Here is a 17,617-nt window from a genome sequence, read left to right on the forward strand (position 1 = left end):
GGCACTTGCCACCAAGCCTGAAACCTGAGTTCAGTCCTGGAACTCACATACATGGTGGGAGAAGAGAACCAGCTCCCATAAGACACACACACATACACACAACACCAAACCAGCACATGTGTGCACACAAAGAAATCTAGCTATTAAAGATAAGAAAAATATTTACTCAATCAAAATTTATAGACTTTAACAACAACAAAAAAGACTTGTCTTTTGAAAATTATTTGTGCTTTTGGACATATGTACTCTGGTGTGTGTGTGTGTGTGTGTGTGTGTGTGTGTGTGTGTTTCTTTGTGTTAGTATGTGCAAGTGTCCACAGAGACCAGAAGAGGCCATGAGATCTCGTGGCGTTGAAGTTGCTGGTGTTTCCAGGATGCTTTGGATGTTAGTGTGGGTACTGGGATCTGAACTCTCCTTCTCATTGTCGAGCAAGCTCCTTTAACCACTGAGCCATCCCTCTAGCCCCCAGAAAACTTTGGTACCTATGGATGTTTGCTTTCTGTTTGAAAACATAATTTTACTTGTTTTTGCATGTTACTGCACAGCCACATTTTAGAATTATATAACGCGTTAAAGTTAGTCCATGACACTGTTACCTGCTGACAGGCCTTTCTCCTCTCAGGACACTTGTTCTTAATTGATTATTCTATTGATTTACATGTCAAATGTTGTGCCCTCCCCGGTCTTCCCTCTAAACCCCTCCATCTTATCCCCCTCCCCTTTGCCTCTAAGAAGGTACCCCACCCACTCCCACCTTCTCACCTCTCTAGCAAACCCCTTCACTAGGGCAGCAAGCCTCCACAGGACTAAGCACCTCCGCTCCCATCGATGCGAGATAAGGCATCCTCTGCTGTGTATGTAGTGGTGGTGGAGTTCCTGGGAGATCTTAGGTCCGGTTGGTTGAAATTGCTGTCCTTCCTAAGGGGTCGCAGCCCCTAGGCTTCAGGACATATTTTGAATCTCCACCCAGTGGCAAAATAGGAAATGAGCCCTCTTTTGAACAGGTTTTCTATGTTGCTTCTGTTCTTGGTACTCAATACAGAAGACTCCCGTTGCACTTCCTCTCACCTCCCTTTCTCACCCTTCCCAGTTCAGTTTTTACTGTTTGCTTTAAACCACACCCTTAAGAGCAGCAGTGCATATTAAATCTCAGTCCAGAAACACAAAATATAAATGTGAAGTTTCTAATAACGAAATTGTCTTTAAAAGTCTTTTGACTTAACGTTGTCTTCACATGTCTTCTCTTTGCACTTCATACATGTTCATCTATCCTAGTTAAATTGGTTGTTTTGTTCTACTTGGCTTTAGAAGAGAGGTTTTCCACTTAAAATTTTTATGTTTACTAAGTTAATGTGTACTAATTATTAACAATAAAATTCTATAGGATATGCATTTCCAGGAAAACATTCTGGGGCATGGGGATGCTTAGAAGATGGCTCAGTCACGGGGATGTGAGGTGCTTGCTGTCTCAGGTCCCCAGCTCCCACCTGTAAGTCTTGGGTGTGGCAGGGTGTGTGGATAGTGGCCCTGGACTAGGAAGTAAGAAAAGAGTGCCTGGGTTCTGGTCATCCAGCAGACTCAATGAGTGAGCTCCAAGTTATCAGGAAAGCTGGCTTCAAAAGAAGATGGAGTGCAACAGAGAAAGAAAGACACCCAATATCTATTTCCAACATAACTCGAATGCACACCCTTGTGTGTGTGTGTGTGTGTGTGTGTGTGTGTGTGTGTGTGTGTGTGTGTATAGTTATAGATATGTAATAGGTAGACAGACAGACAGACAGACATGCACCAGCACCGTCCCTAGACTGATATACAACTCAGTGGTCGAGTTCTTGCCTAACTATATGGATGTTTTAGGTTAGGCCTTTTTGCATTTTGTATTTTTTTTCACTGTTGTGCCAATATTTTCTCTGGTATCTTCTGCCCTTGAGATTCTCTCTTCTATTCCTTATATTTTGTTGGTAATTCTTGCTTCTAGGACTCTTGATCTCTTTCCTAGGTTTTCTATCTCCAGGGTTGTGATTTCTTTATTGTTTCTATTTCCATTTTTAGATCCTGGATTTGTCAATTCTTTCACCTGTTTGGTTGTGTTTTCCTGTAATTCTCTAAGGGATTTTCATGTTTCCTCTTTAAGGGCTTCTCCCTGTTTACCCGTGTTGTCCTGTATTTCTTGAAGGGAGTTATTTATGCCCTTCTTAAAGTCCTCTATCATCATCGTGAGATGTGATTTTTAAGTCAGAATCTTGCTTTTTAGGTGTGTTGGGGTATCCAGGGCTTGCTATGGTGGGAGAACTGGGTTCTGATAATGCCAGGTAGCCTTCATTTCTGCTGCTTAGGTTTTCATGCTTGCCTCTTGCCATCTGGTGATCTCTGGTGACAGCTGGCCTTGCTGTCTCTGTAGGTTTGCCCTCCTCTAACCCTGTGGTCTTAGGTGTGTCAGCACTCCTGGGGTCCTGGGAGATCTGTTCTCTCTGGGCAGCACTGGGGTCTAGATAGCTGTGGTTCAGGGTCAGCCGTGGCGCAGGTGGAAACCAGAAAGGAGTTTTTCTTACAACTCCAATATATAGTTTTTAGGAACGTGACGTACTTTGGGTTGCTTTATTATTTTTTGAACCTTCCTTACACATACATAATTAATATTTTTATAGTTTAAAAGGAATGTAATAAACATTTTAACAAACATATTACATGTATGTGTTAAAGATAAACATGTAAAGTAAGCCCCTGTCCCACACGGTAGCAGTTTTCTTCCCCAAAAGCCCTGAGTACTGACTATTGTGTCATTACATGACCTTGGCACTAGCTTAGTTACTAATCCCCATCTAAACATTCAGGTCCTTCACAGTCGTTTTCTCTTACAGCTTCAAGTGTACTTCCTTCTACTTATATTTTGATTAAATGAGTCAGTTTGTAGCATAACTTCTCAGGAGAAGAATTTTTTAGTTAAAGGATATGTGCATTTTAAATTTTAAATTTTCAATAGATAGTCCTAAATTGTGCTCTAAATAGATTTGCAAATTCTGTTCCTGTGACTAATGGAAGTCATGGACTTATATTCTTCATTGGCCCTCATGGATTATCTGTCAGTACAAAAGGGTTAACCAAGGACCACAGACACCACAGAAGAGCAGTTCTGTCTGGTTGTTCAAATGCTTGCTTCCACTGTGTGTGCGTGTGTGTGTGTGTGTGTGTGTGTGTGTGTGTGTGTGTGTGTGTGTGTGTGTACGTGTGTGTGACTACAGACCCTTTCTAATTGAGGTGACCTGAATAAATTGTGAAGAGAGTATAGTGTCATTCCCAATGCCAGCTGTATGTATGTGGGAGCACACACGTGCAGTCATGGATTCAGGCCAAACCAGATGCTGTTGATTTATTTTGCTGGTCCTTATTTTTGAGGGAGACTGTTGTTACTAACTGCTGAAGCCCCAGAGTGTGAGGATGGCAGGCGTGCTCTATGTGCCTGTCTCTATCTTGGTTTTAAAAAGAAATTAAGACTTGCAATGGGAGGTTTTCATTGACAAAGCCTAAGTGTGAGAACAGTTTAGCCTTTGCTGCAGGCCAGAGAGCACTGTCGCTGTCAGATAAGTGGCTTGGTCTAGACTTGACCTCACAACAGTTCTTTTCATTCTATTTCTTGAGGTAAAATTAAAACTTGAAAATTGGCTCTTATGCAAAAGGTCTAAATTTAGGTAATCCTTGCATATAGCAGATTAGTACATATGAACTTTAAACTACAGAGCGATTTCTATTTTGAGTTTGAATTAAAGGTGCAGCTCTAATGTAGGTAGCTGTGAAACGTGATAGATGGGTTTGAATGTGGTAAGCATTTGAACTAATTCTTTCCGTCAAAAACAAGTTAGGATGCACTGCATATATTAAACAAATACTTTTAAGTACTGCCCTTGAGAAGTGACAGCCCAAGCATTTTTTGAAATAAGAACATGAGTAAATCTAATTTTGGAAGCCAAAATCTTAAGTTTAATAAATTTATGAGCTAACTGTGACTTTTATGTCTTTGACTTTTATTTTCTCTATTTTTGCTTGTTTCCTCAGAGTCTTAGTGAAAAGTACTTTTTTGAACATTCATGCTGCAAAACACATTAAGCATAATTTTTAATTTCCTTTGGTAGATACAAAATCTTACCTTAATCAGTGTGGAGTTACACGCACGAACTAGAAGAGACTTACAACCTGATCCTGAGTTTGACCCAATCTGTGCTTTGTTCTACTGCATTTCATCTGACACTCCACTCCCAGACACAGAAAAAACAGAACTGACCGGTGTAATAGTGATTGATAAAGACAAGACAGTCACCCATCAAGGTATTGTTCACTTTTATCAATGATGTGCTTACCACGAATTGGGAGTTGTGGGGGGAGATGGACAGACAGGCTCTCACATAGCCCGGATTAGCCTTGGAGTGGCTGTGTAGCTGGGGCTAGCTTTGAGCTTAGATCCGTCCTACCTCTACTTCCCCAGTGCTAGGATAACAGGCAGCTGCCAGCTACAGTGCATGGCTGGGCGTGGCTTTTCACAAAATGTCCTTCTGGAAGAACCATAAGCAAGCAAGAAGACCCCTTCCCTGATGTTGGCTGAGGACGGGTGGGAAGCTATGCGCACCGTTTCCCTCCATTTGTGATTCTTTAATTCTTTTTTTTTTTTTAGTTGATTTTTTTATTTAAATTGACAACAAGGTCACACAACATGTCAAGGAAAAATTGAAACACAAAGTAGATATTTTTATAGCTACACCAACTTGGCAAGTCCGTTAAGGCAACTCTAGATGAATTCATTTCCCATGATATTTATTCTGTTTTACCTCATTCTTATCTAATATTTAATACTGTAATAGGTTATAGGGACTAACAAGGTATGAACTTATGAGGAAAACATCACGGTGTCTTACTAACATTCCTGCAGTTTACAGAATAATTTATGAAAATTATGTCTTAGGAATGAAGAAGGATACAATTAAAAATACCTTGATTGTTCTATCCTCTTATGACCATTGTAGAATGACACTCAAAATATGATATAGAATAAATATTTTATCTTATGCTCTATGAGTCCTTTCTTGTAAAATCTGTCACGATATTATCTGAGTGGTCTTTACCAATTGCTTTTTTTTTTTTTTTATTAACTTGAATATTTCTTATATACATTTCGAGTGTTATTCCCTTTCCCAGTTTCCGGGCAAACATCCCCCTCCCCCCTCCCCTTCCTTATGGTTGTTCCCCTCCCCATCCTCCCCCCATTGCTGCCCTCTCCCCAACAATCTAGTTCACTGGGGGTTCAGTCTTAGCTGGACCCAGGGCTTCCCCTTCCACTGGTGCTCTTACTAGGATATTCATTGCTACTTATGAGGTGATTCTTTAATTCTTACTACCAAAGGTAGACTAGAAGTAGGAAAGAGCACTTACCTAGCATGTGTGAGCACGATCTTAATAAAACTTTTAATTAACACATAACTCATAAATGACTGACTATGCATAGCAAATCCATATAACATGTATGGCTAAACAATCTTCATTATCTACAGATATTTTACTGCTAACACAGAATGTTTGCTTTAGAACATTGTTAACTACCACAAATTAATAGTTTGTGAGTTATCATATTTTCTATTTAAATACCTTCCTAAGTAATTGTACTTTGGTTCAAAGGTTCTTCATATACCATTGAAGCATTTTAGGAAATGCAAGTATGTCTCTGAGGTTTTAAAGGGAGCCCTTACAAATTATTTCAGTCTCCTGAGGAAGGTTTAGTACAGGAGAAGCCACTAAGAATCTGATGTTTAGTCAAGGTTAACAACAGCCAACGAGCCAGTCACTGGCTTTCCCTAGATTTTTCATCTAGTCCGGTGTTGGCAGTCTGCAGTGTGCTGTGGTGGACGTAATGAAGTAGGCAAGCAAGGCCAGGGCAAGGCTTCTGTCCTGAAGAGGTGTTCGTCACCCATTTGTAGCACACTAGTGATTGGTTAGTCCCTGCTAAGCAACGCTTTGGCGCTAGGAACCTCAAGCACAGAAACAGGGATTTGTTTTGCGAGTGATAGGTTACAGCGTGGGAATTTTACAGTGACGACTACGGGTCTGACTGAGACTGTGAAACATGATCTTAGTTACATGTTACAGGAGAAAAACCAGTTAAGGATTGTCAGGTAGCTGGGCTATTACAGTTTTACTTTTGGGAGTCAGTCTTTATATTCTTTAGTGCAAAAGTAAGGAGTAAAATTACTTTTATATACTAGCATATGATACAATGTTATATATAACAAATGTTTTATTTCCTTAGATATCAGATGTCAGACCCCATTACTTATCAGATCTGGAGTCACAGGATTAGAAGTGACCTATGCTGCTGATGAGAAGGCTCTCTTTCAAGAAGTTACGAATATAATGAAGAGGTATTGTCTTGTGTTTTGATGCACACAGCATAAGATAAAGGAAGCAAGGGCGAGAGCCATCCACAGGCCCCTTGGAAGTGTGGGACCCTCCTTAGGAAGTGCTGTCCTCAGCCCCATCCCATAGAGCAAGGGAAGAAAGAGATACTTGTGCTTCTAGCTTCTCAATTGGATTTAAGATGAGTTTTCTATGCTTCCAACGTGACAGGTATTGGTCCAAAAGTTCAGTTGTGTTAGTCAAATAAAGAAGTGTCTGCCTTGGGAGCTAGCCGCCATTGCAGTAGTATTTTGAAGTTTGGTTTTTCTTTCCTTTTTACTTTAATAATTAATCTTTGTTCAAAGTACATCTAGTATGTAAATTTTTTTTTCGGAGCTGGGGACTGAACCCAGGACCTTACGCTTGCTAGGCAAGCGCTCTACTACTGAGCTAAATCCCCAACCCCTAGTATATAAATTTGTCTTAAGCACTTATCTCCATAATCTTAATTTTCTGCATCTGAAAAATTATTAGCTTACATAAAATATGTCAATGCACAAAAAGAACTGAGAACTTAGTGTCCGGCACACAGTCAGTACTTCATTGGCTGACTGGGTAAGAATCCTATATGCTAAATATAACAATCAATGAAAAATAAACCAGGCGTGATGACTTACTTCTATAATCCAGCACTCAATAGGCTGAAACAGGAGGAGTGGAAGTTTGAAGCTAGCCTGGGCTACATAGTAAGATTCTTACCTCAGAGTCATGAGGGGCTGCAAGTGTAGCTGAGGCGTAGAGTAGTTATGTAGCTTGTACAGCTCGTAATGACAATAGTGAGTCACACGCACAAGTAAACAGTACAAATGGCACCCACAAGAGTGTATGGTAGTCACCACATGGAGGGCCTAAGAGGAGCCACAGTGGAAGTCGTGAATGTGTTGCAAGTTGTCAGGCGAGCTTTAGTAGAACGATTCTGCGGTGACGAGGAGCCTTTCCTCAGGTTCTCGGGTTTGTGTTTCCTGCTTAGTCTCATTCTCAGTGGTCCCATCTGCTACTGATCTGAATTCCCTCCTTTCCAGAAGACAGACCTGTCATTTCTTAGACATTACTGTGTGTGAGAACCCAGTCACCACTAAAATCACAAGGAAAGTGTTTGAATCTTTTTTCCCTCAGCATTAACACTCCAGAAAGGCTGTATAGGTTAAGAAATAAAAATGGCAGTCTTGTGACCTAGAAGATCTTTATCTGATATCACGCCCATGTCCTGTTTGCAATCGTGCCTTCAGGATAGTAGTAACTGCTTGTCTCTCACCCCAGATTTCATCACACCCTGCCAAGAAATGCAAGAAATGCAGAACAAACACAGCCTAGTAAAATTAAGCTCATTTTAGGAAATAAATTAGCTCCTCTAGCCACCTATTCTGAGTCATTCTATAGCATTCATTCTATAGCTACTACTGACATATCCCTTCCCACTATAGAATGGCCATTAGGGAGTATAGATTCTGACTTCTGCCCTCCACCATGATAAAAATGGTTCTTCTGGGCACTGTTCCAAGTGTAATGTGTGCGTTCTGATGCTTTTCTCTAGGTATGACCCTGACATTCTACTAGGCTATGAGATTCAGATGCACTCCTGGGGCTACCTCTTGCAGAGGGCGGCTGCTCTGAGTGTGGATTTATGTCAGATGATCTCTCGAGTGCCAGGTATGTAGAACTGCAAGTGTTTTGTTACAGAGAAATTATAGAGTGAATAGTGGAAAATTAGGAGAAAATATCACTCCAGCTCAGTTTTTATACTGAACTGTGGTACGTTCTAGATGTAACCCATATAGAAAGGGTTAGAGCACAAGGAAAATCCCAGCATTCTCACTACTGCATATGCTGTTTTATATACTGGGTCTTTCCCACGTTTAGTCAGGGTTCCATATATAAATCTTTCTATAAGAAATCATACCATCTACTCCATCTTTAGTATACTTCCTCCGTCCAGTATCCTAGATCTCATATTATGACATAATCCTCATGATTTTGTGAAGCTGCATAACCCTTGACTTTATAAAGTGTAATTTTACTGTTTTGTCTTGTTTTATATCTTTGCTCATTAAGTTGGTAGGAAAGGACAAGAGGGGCCTAAAAGCATTAATAGTTAAAGATTAGTGGTTAAGTAATTGGTATTTTACTTGAGTGCAAATCAAAAAACATAGTGTGAATTTTGAGGGCAGTCCCCAAAAGTACTGAGTTTAGAGGGATGATGTTTATATCAGAATTACTTGTGATTTGTGGATGGCGACTTTTGTTAGGCAACAGAGTACAGCAGAAAGGGTATGTGGTTAGTGAGATAGCACAGTAGGAGTGTGGTACACAGATCCTGGAGAAAAGACTCTGTGGGTTCAAGTCCTGGCTAGGCCTAGATGTCTGTCTAATGTCAAACAAATCACTGACTGGACCAAGTGCACGATTCATTCATCCATAAAGTACAGCAGGCGCTGATAGAACTTTAAGAGTGAGAACAGTGACACTGCTACTGTTGTTCTAATGTAGTGTTTGAACAGTATCTCCTTAGCATAAAGAAGGAAATGAGAGGTGTGGGGGTCAGTGTACGGGCCATCAGGGTGAAGAGATCCTTCTTTACAGTACTACTTGTTCCTCACCACGTGAACCGGGAAAGATGCAGTGCTTCTAAGTAGAATGTTATAATACAGTGAAACTGGGGGTGAGCTAAGTAAAGGAGCAATGTCGGTAAAGTGCCTACCATGTGATAGATGTATAAGATAAAATACATACAGCACATATGGTAGCCAACAGCATTCACTAAATCTGCTGTTTTTATTCTCAGAAAATCCTCACCCCACAAGACCAGACTCATTGTCTTTGCTGTAAGGAGCTCTCATAGGGCTCCATAAACTATTAAGAGTATCTCAAATTATATATATTAAAGCCATCAGATGGTTCTGTGAGGGCTTCCTGTATAAGCATGGGGACCTCAGTTGCATCCCCCATGCACAGGTGAAAGCTAGGTGTGGTGGGCACCTGTTATCCCAGCCCTGGGAGTTGAGGCAGGAGAATCACTATGGCTTACTAACAGGCTAGCCTCCGTAAATCAATCAGTACTGGTTCAGTAAGAGAATGAGCTGGCGAGAAAGACGCCTGATGTCAACCTCTGGGTTCCATGTCTCCATGTGCACGCACACATACACACCCTATACAAGCTTCCTGGTTTGGGGGTTGGTTGGTTTTCCGAAGGACTTTGTTTAAGGTGGGTCTTACTGCAACTTAGGTTGACCTTGAACTTGTAGTATTCCTGCTTCTCTGCCCACTGTGTACAGTGATTACACCTAGCGGCTAAACAAACAGAAACAAGTAAAAATACCGTAGTTAATAAAAGTAGCAGCAGAAATTACCAAATTAAAAGTAGGAAGGCTACTGATTAAATAAACCTAGCCTGGGACACCTTGTGTGGCACTCAGTGCAGGATGCTACAGGAGCTGGGGTCATGGTGACTGAGGAGCTTCTGGAGGAAAGGCGACCAAATGGCAAATTTCAAGGAATATGGGTCCTGGTTTCTGGTTTTCTCAACCACCCGTGTCATTAGGCTTTGCTGGATGAAGTAAAAGTTGCTGCAAGTAAGTAAATGGAATAATGGTTTGCATTTATTGAACAGTGGCTGAAGTGTTTCAACTCCTACTAAAAATCAAGGATTTATATGGACAGCAACACTTGAAGAACTTTATAATTTATCCAGAATTAAAACATTGATTTTCATCACCAATAAAACCTAGCAGTGGCTGCAATCCACCCATTGCCTTCTACTTCATTAAACCACGTTTCCCATCATCTCCTGCTGGTCCTGTCCTACCTCCAGATACTAAACCCACACTTGGGACGGGCAGCAGCCATTCCCTCTAGTCCTGGCCATCCTGACGTGCAATTAAGAACCCAGTCCATTTTTGAATGACCTTGACTTTCTTTTCAAGCCCCTAAGTTTACTTCATGGTAGTATTCACTGGTTTCAAGAGAAACTTTTTTTATACAGTCCAAGTTCAGCTATGACTTTGGCAGACATGGGTTGCCCTCAGAAAGATAACTGGTCTATTTATAAAAGTAAATGGGTAACTCCTTTGCCTGGCGAGGCACCACCACCTAAAAATGGAATTGACCAGAAGCCCTCTGGGTGCTCCTTGAATATTACATCTTCACTGAGGTCGTCTTCAAACAGACCAAACCATATTTCTATTTCTTGGACATCTGAGCGTGCATGCATGCCCTAAGTCCTGCTAGGGCTTGATGTACCAGCGTGGGGGTACCAGTGGGAGGTGATGTCTCCCCTCTTTTAGGGGAAAAGGGGGGATGGAAGGAGGGAGATGAGGAGGGAGGGGGGCTGTGATCAGGATATAGAAGGAAGGAGAGAAGGGAGGAAAGGAAGGAAGCTATGAAAGTATCCGCCCAGCCCTGTGTCTGTGCCAGTGATGTGAGCAAAAAGGTAGATGTTATTGGATTAGCAATGGAAGGCTCTTATGATGAAAGGGAAGAGCCTCTTGTCCGAGGGAAATACATCTTTCTATCAGAAACACAAAGCAGTTCTACAGAGTCATCACCGGTAAGGGTGCCCAGTGGTTGATCCTGCTGCCATCCCACCTTCAGTAAGAGGCCACAGTCCAGTGCCGTCAGAGCACACCATCAGATTTGCCAGGAGAAGCAAAAAGAAATTATATTAACAATGAAGTGCAGCTTGGAGTGTCTGGTACAGCTCAACAATGCATATACAATAAAAACATCATCCATTCTTATCGCCTTGTACAAAACTCAAGTCCAAGTGGATCAAGGACCCCAAATAAAACCAGATACACTGAATCTAATAGAAGAGAAAGTGGGGAAGAGCCTCGAACACATGGGCACAAGGGAAAATTTCCTGAACAGAACATCAATGGCTTATGCTCTAAGATCAAGAATTGACAAATGGGACCTCATAAAATTGCAAAGCTTCTTTAAGGCAAAGGACACTGTCATTAGGACAAAACAGCAACCAACAGACTGGGAAAAGATCTTTACCAATCCTACATCTGATAGATGGCTAATATCCAATATATACAAAGAACTCAAGAAGTTAGACTGCAAAGAACCAAATAACCGTATTAAGAAATGGGGTACAGAGCTGAACAGGGAATTCTCAACTGAGGAATCTCACATAGCTGGGAAGCTGTTAAAGCTATTCAACATTCTTAGTCATCAGGGAAATGCAAATCAAAACAACCCTGAGATTTCACCTCACACCAGTGAGAATGGCTAAGATCAAAAACTCAGGTGACAGCAGATGCTGGGAGGATGTGGAGAAAGAGGAACACTCCTCCATTGTTGGTGGGATTGCAGACTAGTACAACCATTCTGGAAAGCAGTCTGACAGTTCCTTATAAAATTGGACCTGAAGACCCAGCTATACCTCTCTTGGGCATATACCCAAAATATGCTCCAACATATAACAAGGACACATGCTCCACTGTGTTCATAGCAACCTTATTTATAATAGCCAGAAGCTGGAAAGAACCCAGATGCCCTTCAACAGAGGAATGGATACAGAAAATGTGGTACATCTACACAATGGAGTACTACTCAGCTATCAAAAAACAATGACTACATTAAATTCTCTTTTTTTTTTTTTTCGGAGCTGGGGACCGAACCCAGGGCCTTGCGCTTCCTAGGCAAGCGCTCTACCACTGAGCTAAATCCCCAACCCCCACATTAAATTCTTAGGCAAATGGATGGAACTAAAAAATATCCTGAGTGAGGTAACCCAGTCACAAAAGAGCACACATGGTATGTACTCACTGATAAGTGGATACTAGCCCAAAAGCTTGGAATACACGAGATAAAATTTGCAGACCATATGAATGTCAAGAAGAAGGAAAACCAAAATGTGGATGCCTCAGTCCTCTTAGAAGGGGAACAAAATACTCACAGGAGGAGAATAAGGAGACAAAGAGTGGAGCAGAGCCTGAAGGAAAGGCCATCCAGAGACTGCCACACCTGGGGATCCATCTTACATGTCACCAAACCCAGACACTGTGCGGATGCCAAGAAGTGCATGCTGACAGGAGCCTGACACAGCTGTCTCCTTGAGAAGCTCTGCCAAAGCCTGCCGTATACAGGGGCAGATGCTGACAGCCAACCATTGAACTGAGAATGTGGTCCCCAAGAGGTTAGAGATAGGACTGAAGGAGCTGAAGGGGTTTGCCACCCCATAGGAAGAACAACAATATCAACCAACAAGATCCTACCAGAGCTCCCAGGGACTAAACCACCAACCAAAGAGTACACATGGGGGGACCCATGGCTCCAACTGCAAAGGTAGCAGAGGATGGCCTTGTCGGGCATCAATGGGAGAGGCCTTTGGTCCTGTGAAGGCTCTGTGCCCCAGTGTAGAGGAATGCCAGGGCAGGGAGGGGGGAGGGAGTAGATGAGCGGGTGGGTGAGCATCCTCATAGAAGCAGGGGATGGGGGATGGGATAGAGAGTTTCTGGAGTGGAAACCGGAAAAGGGGATAACATACGAAATGTAAATAAAAAAAATATCCAATTAAAAACAAAACATCATTTGAATGTAGGGAATGGAAAGGAACTTTATTATTTCAAGAAAAAGTGATTGCTTTATTGCTAGTGCCCTGCTGTCAGGTGCAGATAGTGTACAAAAGTTCTATCATTAAAATCTCAAACCTCCCATGATCAGTGTACATTGTGCTTTGTGAAGCTTATGGCTCAAGTAAGGGGAAATGTGTGGTTATCAGTGAGAGGGTAAAACACAAATGTTCATGTTAGTGAGGCATTTAAAATTCAAAAATCTGTTAATTAAAGGCAGATTGTACCTTCAGGATTTTTAACAGTACGTAGTTTTTTTTGTTTGTTTGTTTGTTTTTTTAGTTAAAAATAATAGAGCATTTCCAAGTATGAAATACTTGAAGGTACAAAAAAACCCTTATCAGTATGTTGTTAAATTGACATATGGAAATGACATTTTTCATTTATAAAACAAGGCAGTAAAAGGCTATTGATGAAACTTTTATATGAAAAATAATATACTTAAAAGGGGAAATATAATTTTGAAGATACTTTACTTTTTACTATTAGGAATTATATTCAAAGTATATTTTCAAACTTCATTGAAATGTTTTCATTGAGAAAGATTCAAATTAAAACCTTTTTGGATTTTGTATAAACAGAAACAAATATACACAGTCATCTCTTAATATCCTGGGCCCCACATCTGTGGAGTCAGCCTGCTATGCATGTGCGCTGAGCTCAGTGTGGTACGCACCATGGCGATATTCATACACACACCAAGGCATTTTATTTAAGGAATTGTTCCGCATCCTTTGTTATCGATAGGATGCCCAGGAACCATGCTCTGTAGGTTCCCAAGGACAAGCGTGTGCACTGTGTAGAAAGAGGAGGAGAATGCCATGTGTCTTTGTGTTTACTTTACAAAACTCTTACATGATTTAAGAAAGAGAAAATTGGGTTTTTTTTTTAAGTTAAAATAATCAATATTCTCTTATTCTGATATGACATGGACTGAATCAAATTTTACCTTTATCTTAACTCTTAGTACTTTATATTGTTCTTATTTTCTTTGGCATCATTTACCAACTGCTTGTATTCTGTGAGTCTTGATGCAGTCTACATTCTTTTTGTATAGATGACAAAATTGAAAACAGATTCGCAGCGGAAAGAGATGACTACGGGTCAGATACAATGAGCGAGATAAATATTGTTGGAAGAATTACGCTGAACCTTTGGAGAATCATGAGAAATGAGGTAAGGTATTTTCTCTAACAGTGCACTCGTTACAGAGTATTAGGATAAATCCCCATGTTTCATGATTTATTATTATATGTAAATGAAATTACAGAAATATAACGTGGTTAAATAAAACCGAGTTACACCTTTATTATGTTTCTACTTATGTCTAACTTAACTAGGACAATGATATCATCATATATACACACCTGTCCTTCTCAGAACCTGGGAAAGTAAGACAGGAAGATCAGGAATCTGGAGCTAGCCTGGGCTGCATAATGAGACCCTTAAGACTACATCTGTGATGACATCATGGTGTCTGTGTTCAGTAATGTGTAATTTCATCATTAAGAAATTTAAATTAAGTATTAGATTTAAACACTGGGCCAAGGTGGAGAGAACACATTTAGAAACAGTTAATACCAGCATCCAGTTGGATGGGCTTTTGAGTTAAATGATTTCAACAAACTCTCCCGTTATTTTGCAATCCTTTATAGAAATAGTTATTTCACACACAATAAAAAAACACACTTGTAAAAGTTTACTCGATATTTACGTCTTTGAAGTTGTCTGTTTTCTCTAAGTGGAATGTAAGTTCCCTACTATAAGTTGGTTATTTTCAGATTCTGGACTTTTGGGTAATAATACCTAAAATGTTTAGATGATAATTCACTCCCCAGTGGCGTCTCCTATTTGAACTACTTTTTCATTATGAACTTTCTATTTTTCCCTGTTATCTGATGATGGTTGTGGCTGTCCTGAATCTATGTTGGACACTGGCTTTGCAAGCATGATGGAGCACTATCACATGCTAATCATGCCAGAGAAATAAAATTTAGGTAACCTCGGGTTTTTCCCCGTTTCCTCTTTGCGCCATAAGTCAGGAGTTATGCTCATATTTAATTTGAAACACTTCATTAATGAATCTGCTTGAGGACACTGTTATTTTGTCTGCAGTTGCATGCTGTGAGGATTTGCGTGTGCACATGTCTGTGGAAGCCAAAGGCCAGCCTTGGGTATAGTTTCTGAGGAGCCATCCACCTTGTATCGTGAAGCAGGGTCTCTCGTTGGTCTGGATCTTTTCTTCCCCAGTACTCAGATTACAGCGCACTAGTGACCTTTTTGTATGAATTCTGTACCTCGTGTAAAGATTACCCTCATCTCTTAAAAGTTTAATTACTGGCAATTTGACAATTTCCATAAACTCCTAAATGATAGTTGTATCCTCTATCTCAAGCCATTCTAGAATATCAAGACTTTGGATCGCAGCTAGTCTTGAGTATTTACTTCATACTAGAGACATTCAAATTATGTTTTCTGGATTTGAATAGTCCTTTTTAATCTTTTTATCTTTTATTTTTTTCTCATTATGCTTGTCAATTTGTAACTTGTGTGATTCTTCTAAACATAAAATATCTGCTGCTCCCATGGGACCATGAGTCCCTAAGTTGTAAACTGACTGACTCCTAGATAATAATTTGTATTAGATATATATCAGCTGCTCAAAGAATGTCTATTACCATGAAGACTGAGTATATTTACAGACCTTCTAAATCATCCACTTTCAGATTTTGGCAATACAGAGAACAGAGTGTTAGAGTTGACCATTGAGACTTTTCAGTTTCTTCTAAGAACTTGATTTGCCTATATGTTAACACTCTTATTTTCTAGTCATATGTTGCCCATGCGGTCCCTTCTGTTGTTGTATTATCTGCGTTCTGAGAAAGCCATTTAGATTAATTCTCCATACCACTAACTCGATCTGTGATAGCTGTGTTCTATTTGCTGTTTTAGCAGTGTGCGGGCTTCATTGGGCCGTCTCCAGTGTCTTGGCAGTCCTTCCCTAACTGCTCTTGTTGGGTCTTTACCTTCTCATTGCCTTCCTACCTTGTCCAGCCAGTGTGAGAAAGACAGGGAAAGAGAGTAAGATACGTACTTAATGCTGAGTGTGTCGTTGTGCAGATGACAGAAATCTTAAATAAAAGATGGACTTTGGATCGCTGTGCTGAGATGGGATGGAAATTAAATCCCTGTTTATACTTTCTGGGTTGTAAATTTAGAAAAATTATATATTAGCTATGCATATTTTAATTAATTACGATTTACTTGTAACCAATAATTTTGCAGTTAGCTTCTATGAGACGTTCTAAGTGGTATTAGGAATTTTTAAAACCAGATGAGCTGGGTTGACTGGGAAAATGCAGCAGATGTTCTACATGAAGATAAGAATAATTGTAACCCTGCCCTGCACTTTCCTTTTAGGTTGCTCTGACTAACTACACTTTTGAAAATGTGAGCTTTCATGTTCTGCATCAGCGTTTCCCCCTTTTTACCTTCCGAGTCTTGTCAGACTGGTTTGATAACAAGACAGATCTCTACAGGTAATGTTTCACCACTCTCAAGAGGATATGGCATCTTTTTTTTTTTTTTTCAGATCGACATTATTAGGGGCTGGAAAGACAGCTCCAAAGTTATGAGCACTGGCTACTCTCCCAGAGGCCCAGGTCCGATTCCCAGCACCCACGTGGCATCTCACAGCTGTCTGTAACTCCAGTTCCAGGGGACCCAGTGCCCTCTCCTGGTTATGCAGCCACCAGGCACACATGGAGCACAGCCACACATGCCAGCAAAACACCTGTACACATAACATGATAAGTTAATTTTTAAAATAAAATTAAAAGCCAGTGTCATTGAGCCTTACATTATAGACAGTAAAAGGCAGACATTTAAGGTGTACTGTCCTATGAACCTCATCGTAAGGAAGAACACTGCAGGAGAACACTCTTGAACAAATTTGCAGTCAGTCAGCTCAAAGCCTAACTATGTAAATATAATCAGAATTCTATTAGCTGATTACCTTTACTTGTAGAACTTCATACAAATGAAAATATTAGTAATCTGTTGTTTTTTATTGGACATCTCTGGTGAAATTCAGTAAACTTTTTGACTTGGAACTGTTCTGAGATTCAATGTTGCATGTTGTTTGTTCTTACTATTCAGGAATATTCTGTTATATGAAATACACAGCAGTTTATCCATTCAACTCTTCATAGACGTGTACGCAAGTCTATGTGAACATCTATTTTGGTTTCTATAGTTGACATATTCTGAGCCATATGGCTGGTTAGTGTCTGTTAACTTTGTTTCCTTTGGAAATTCATCTACTCAAGTCTGCTGAAAATAAATCTTCCTAACCCTCATTATCAAAAGAAAGAGAGAAAATACTTTTGACTGTCACTTTACTGTCTCATTCTAGGCTCCCTCCCTTTCTCTCTCTTTTTCTTTACTACTATAAAGATTTTGATTGCCTTTCCTTCTCACCTTCATTGTTTCTGATAAATCAACAGTAATTTATATTTTTCTAATTTGTCCAATTCATTTCATACCTCTCTCCTCTCTCTCCTCTCCCCTCTCCCCTCTCCTCTCTCTCCTCCCCTCTCCTGTC

General features: G+C 40.4%; 1 protein-coding gene across 6 annotated transcripts in view; it reads left to right on the forward strand.

The window, feature by feature from the left end:
* Positions 1-17,617, forward strand: part of Rev3l (REV3 like, DNA directed polymerase zeta catalytic subunit) — a 157,723-nt gene that overhangs the window by 107,515 nt on the left and 32,591 nt on the right. For all 6 annotated transcript variants that reach the window (XR_015644785.1, XR_015644784.1, XR_015644783.1 and 3 more), the window contains 5 exon segments: positions 4,132-4,324; positions 6,294-6,405; positions 7,974-8,089; positions 14,072-14,190; positions 16,435-16,553. Coding sequence is in view for 3 of the 6 variants with exons in the window: in NM_001083966.1 (NP_001077435.1) it covers positions 4,132-4,324; positions 6,294-6,405; positions 7,974-8,089; positions 14,072-14,190; positions 16,435-16,553 (659 nt within the window). In the remaining 3 variants the exon portion in view is untranslated.

The sequence above is a fragment of the Rattus norvegicus genome, chromosome 20, assembly GCF_021556685.1.
Source record: "Rattus norvegicus strain SHRSP/BbbUtx chromosome 20, alternate assembly SHRSP_T2T, whole genome shotgun sequence".
Taxonomy (NCBI): domain Eukaryota; kingdom Metazoa; phylum Chordata; class Mammalia; order Rodentia; family Muridae; genus Rattus; species Rattus norvegicus.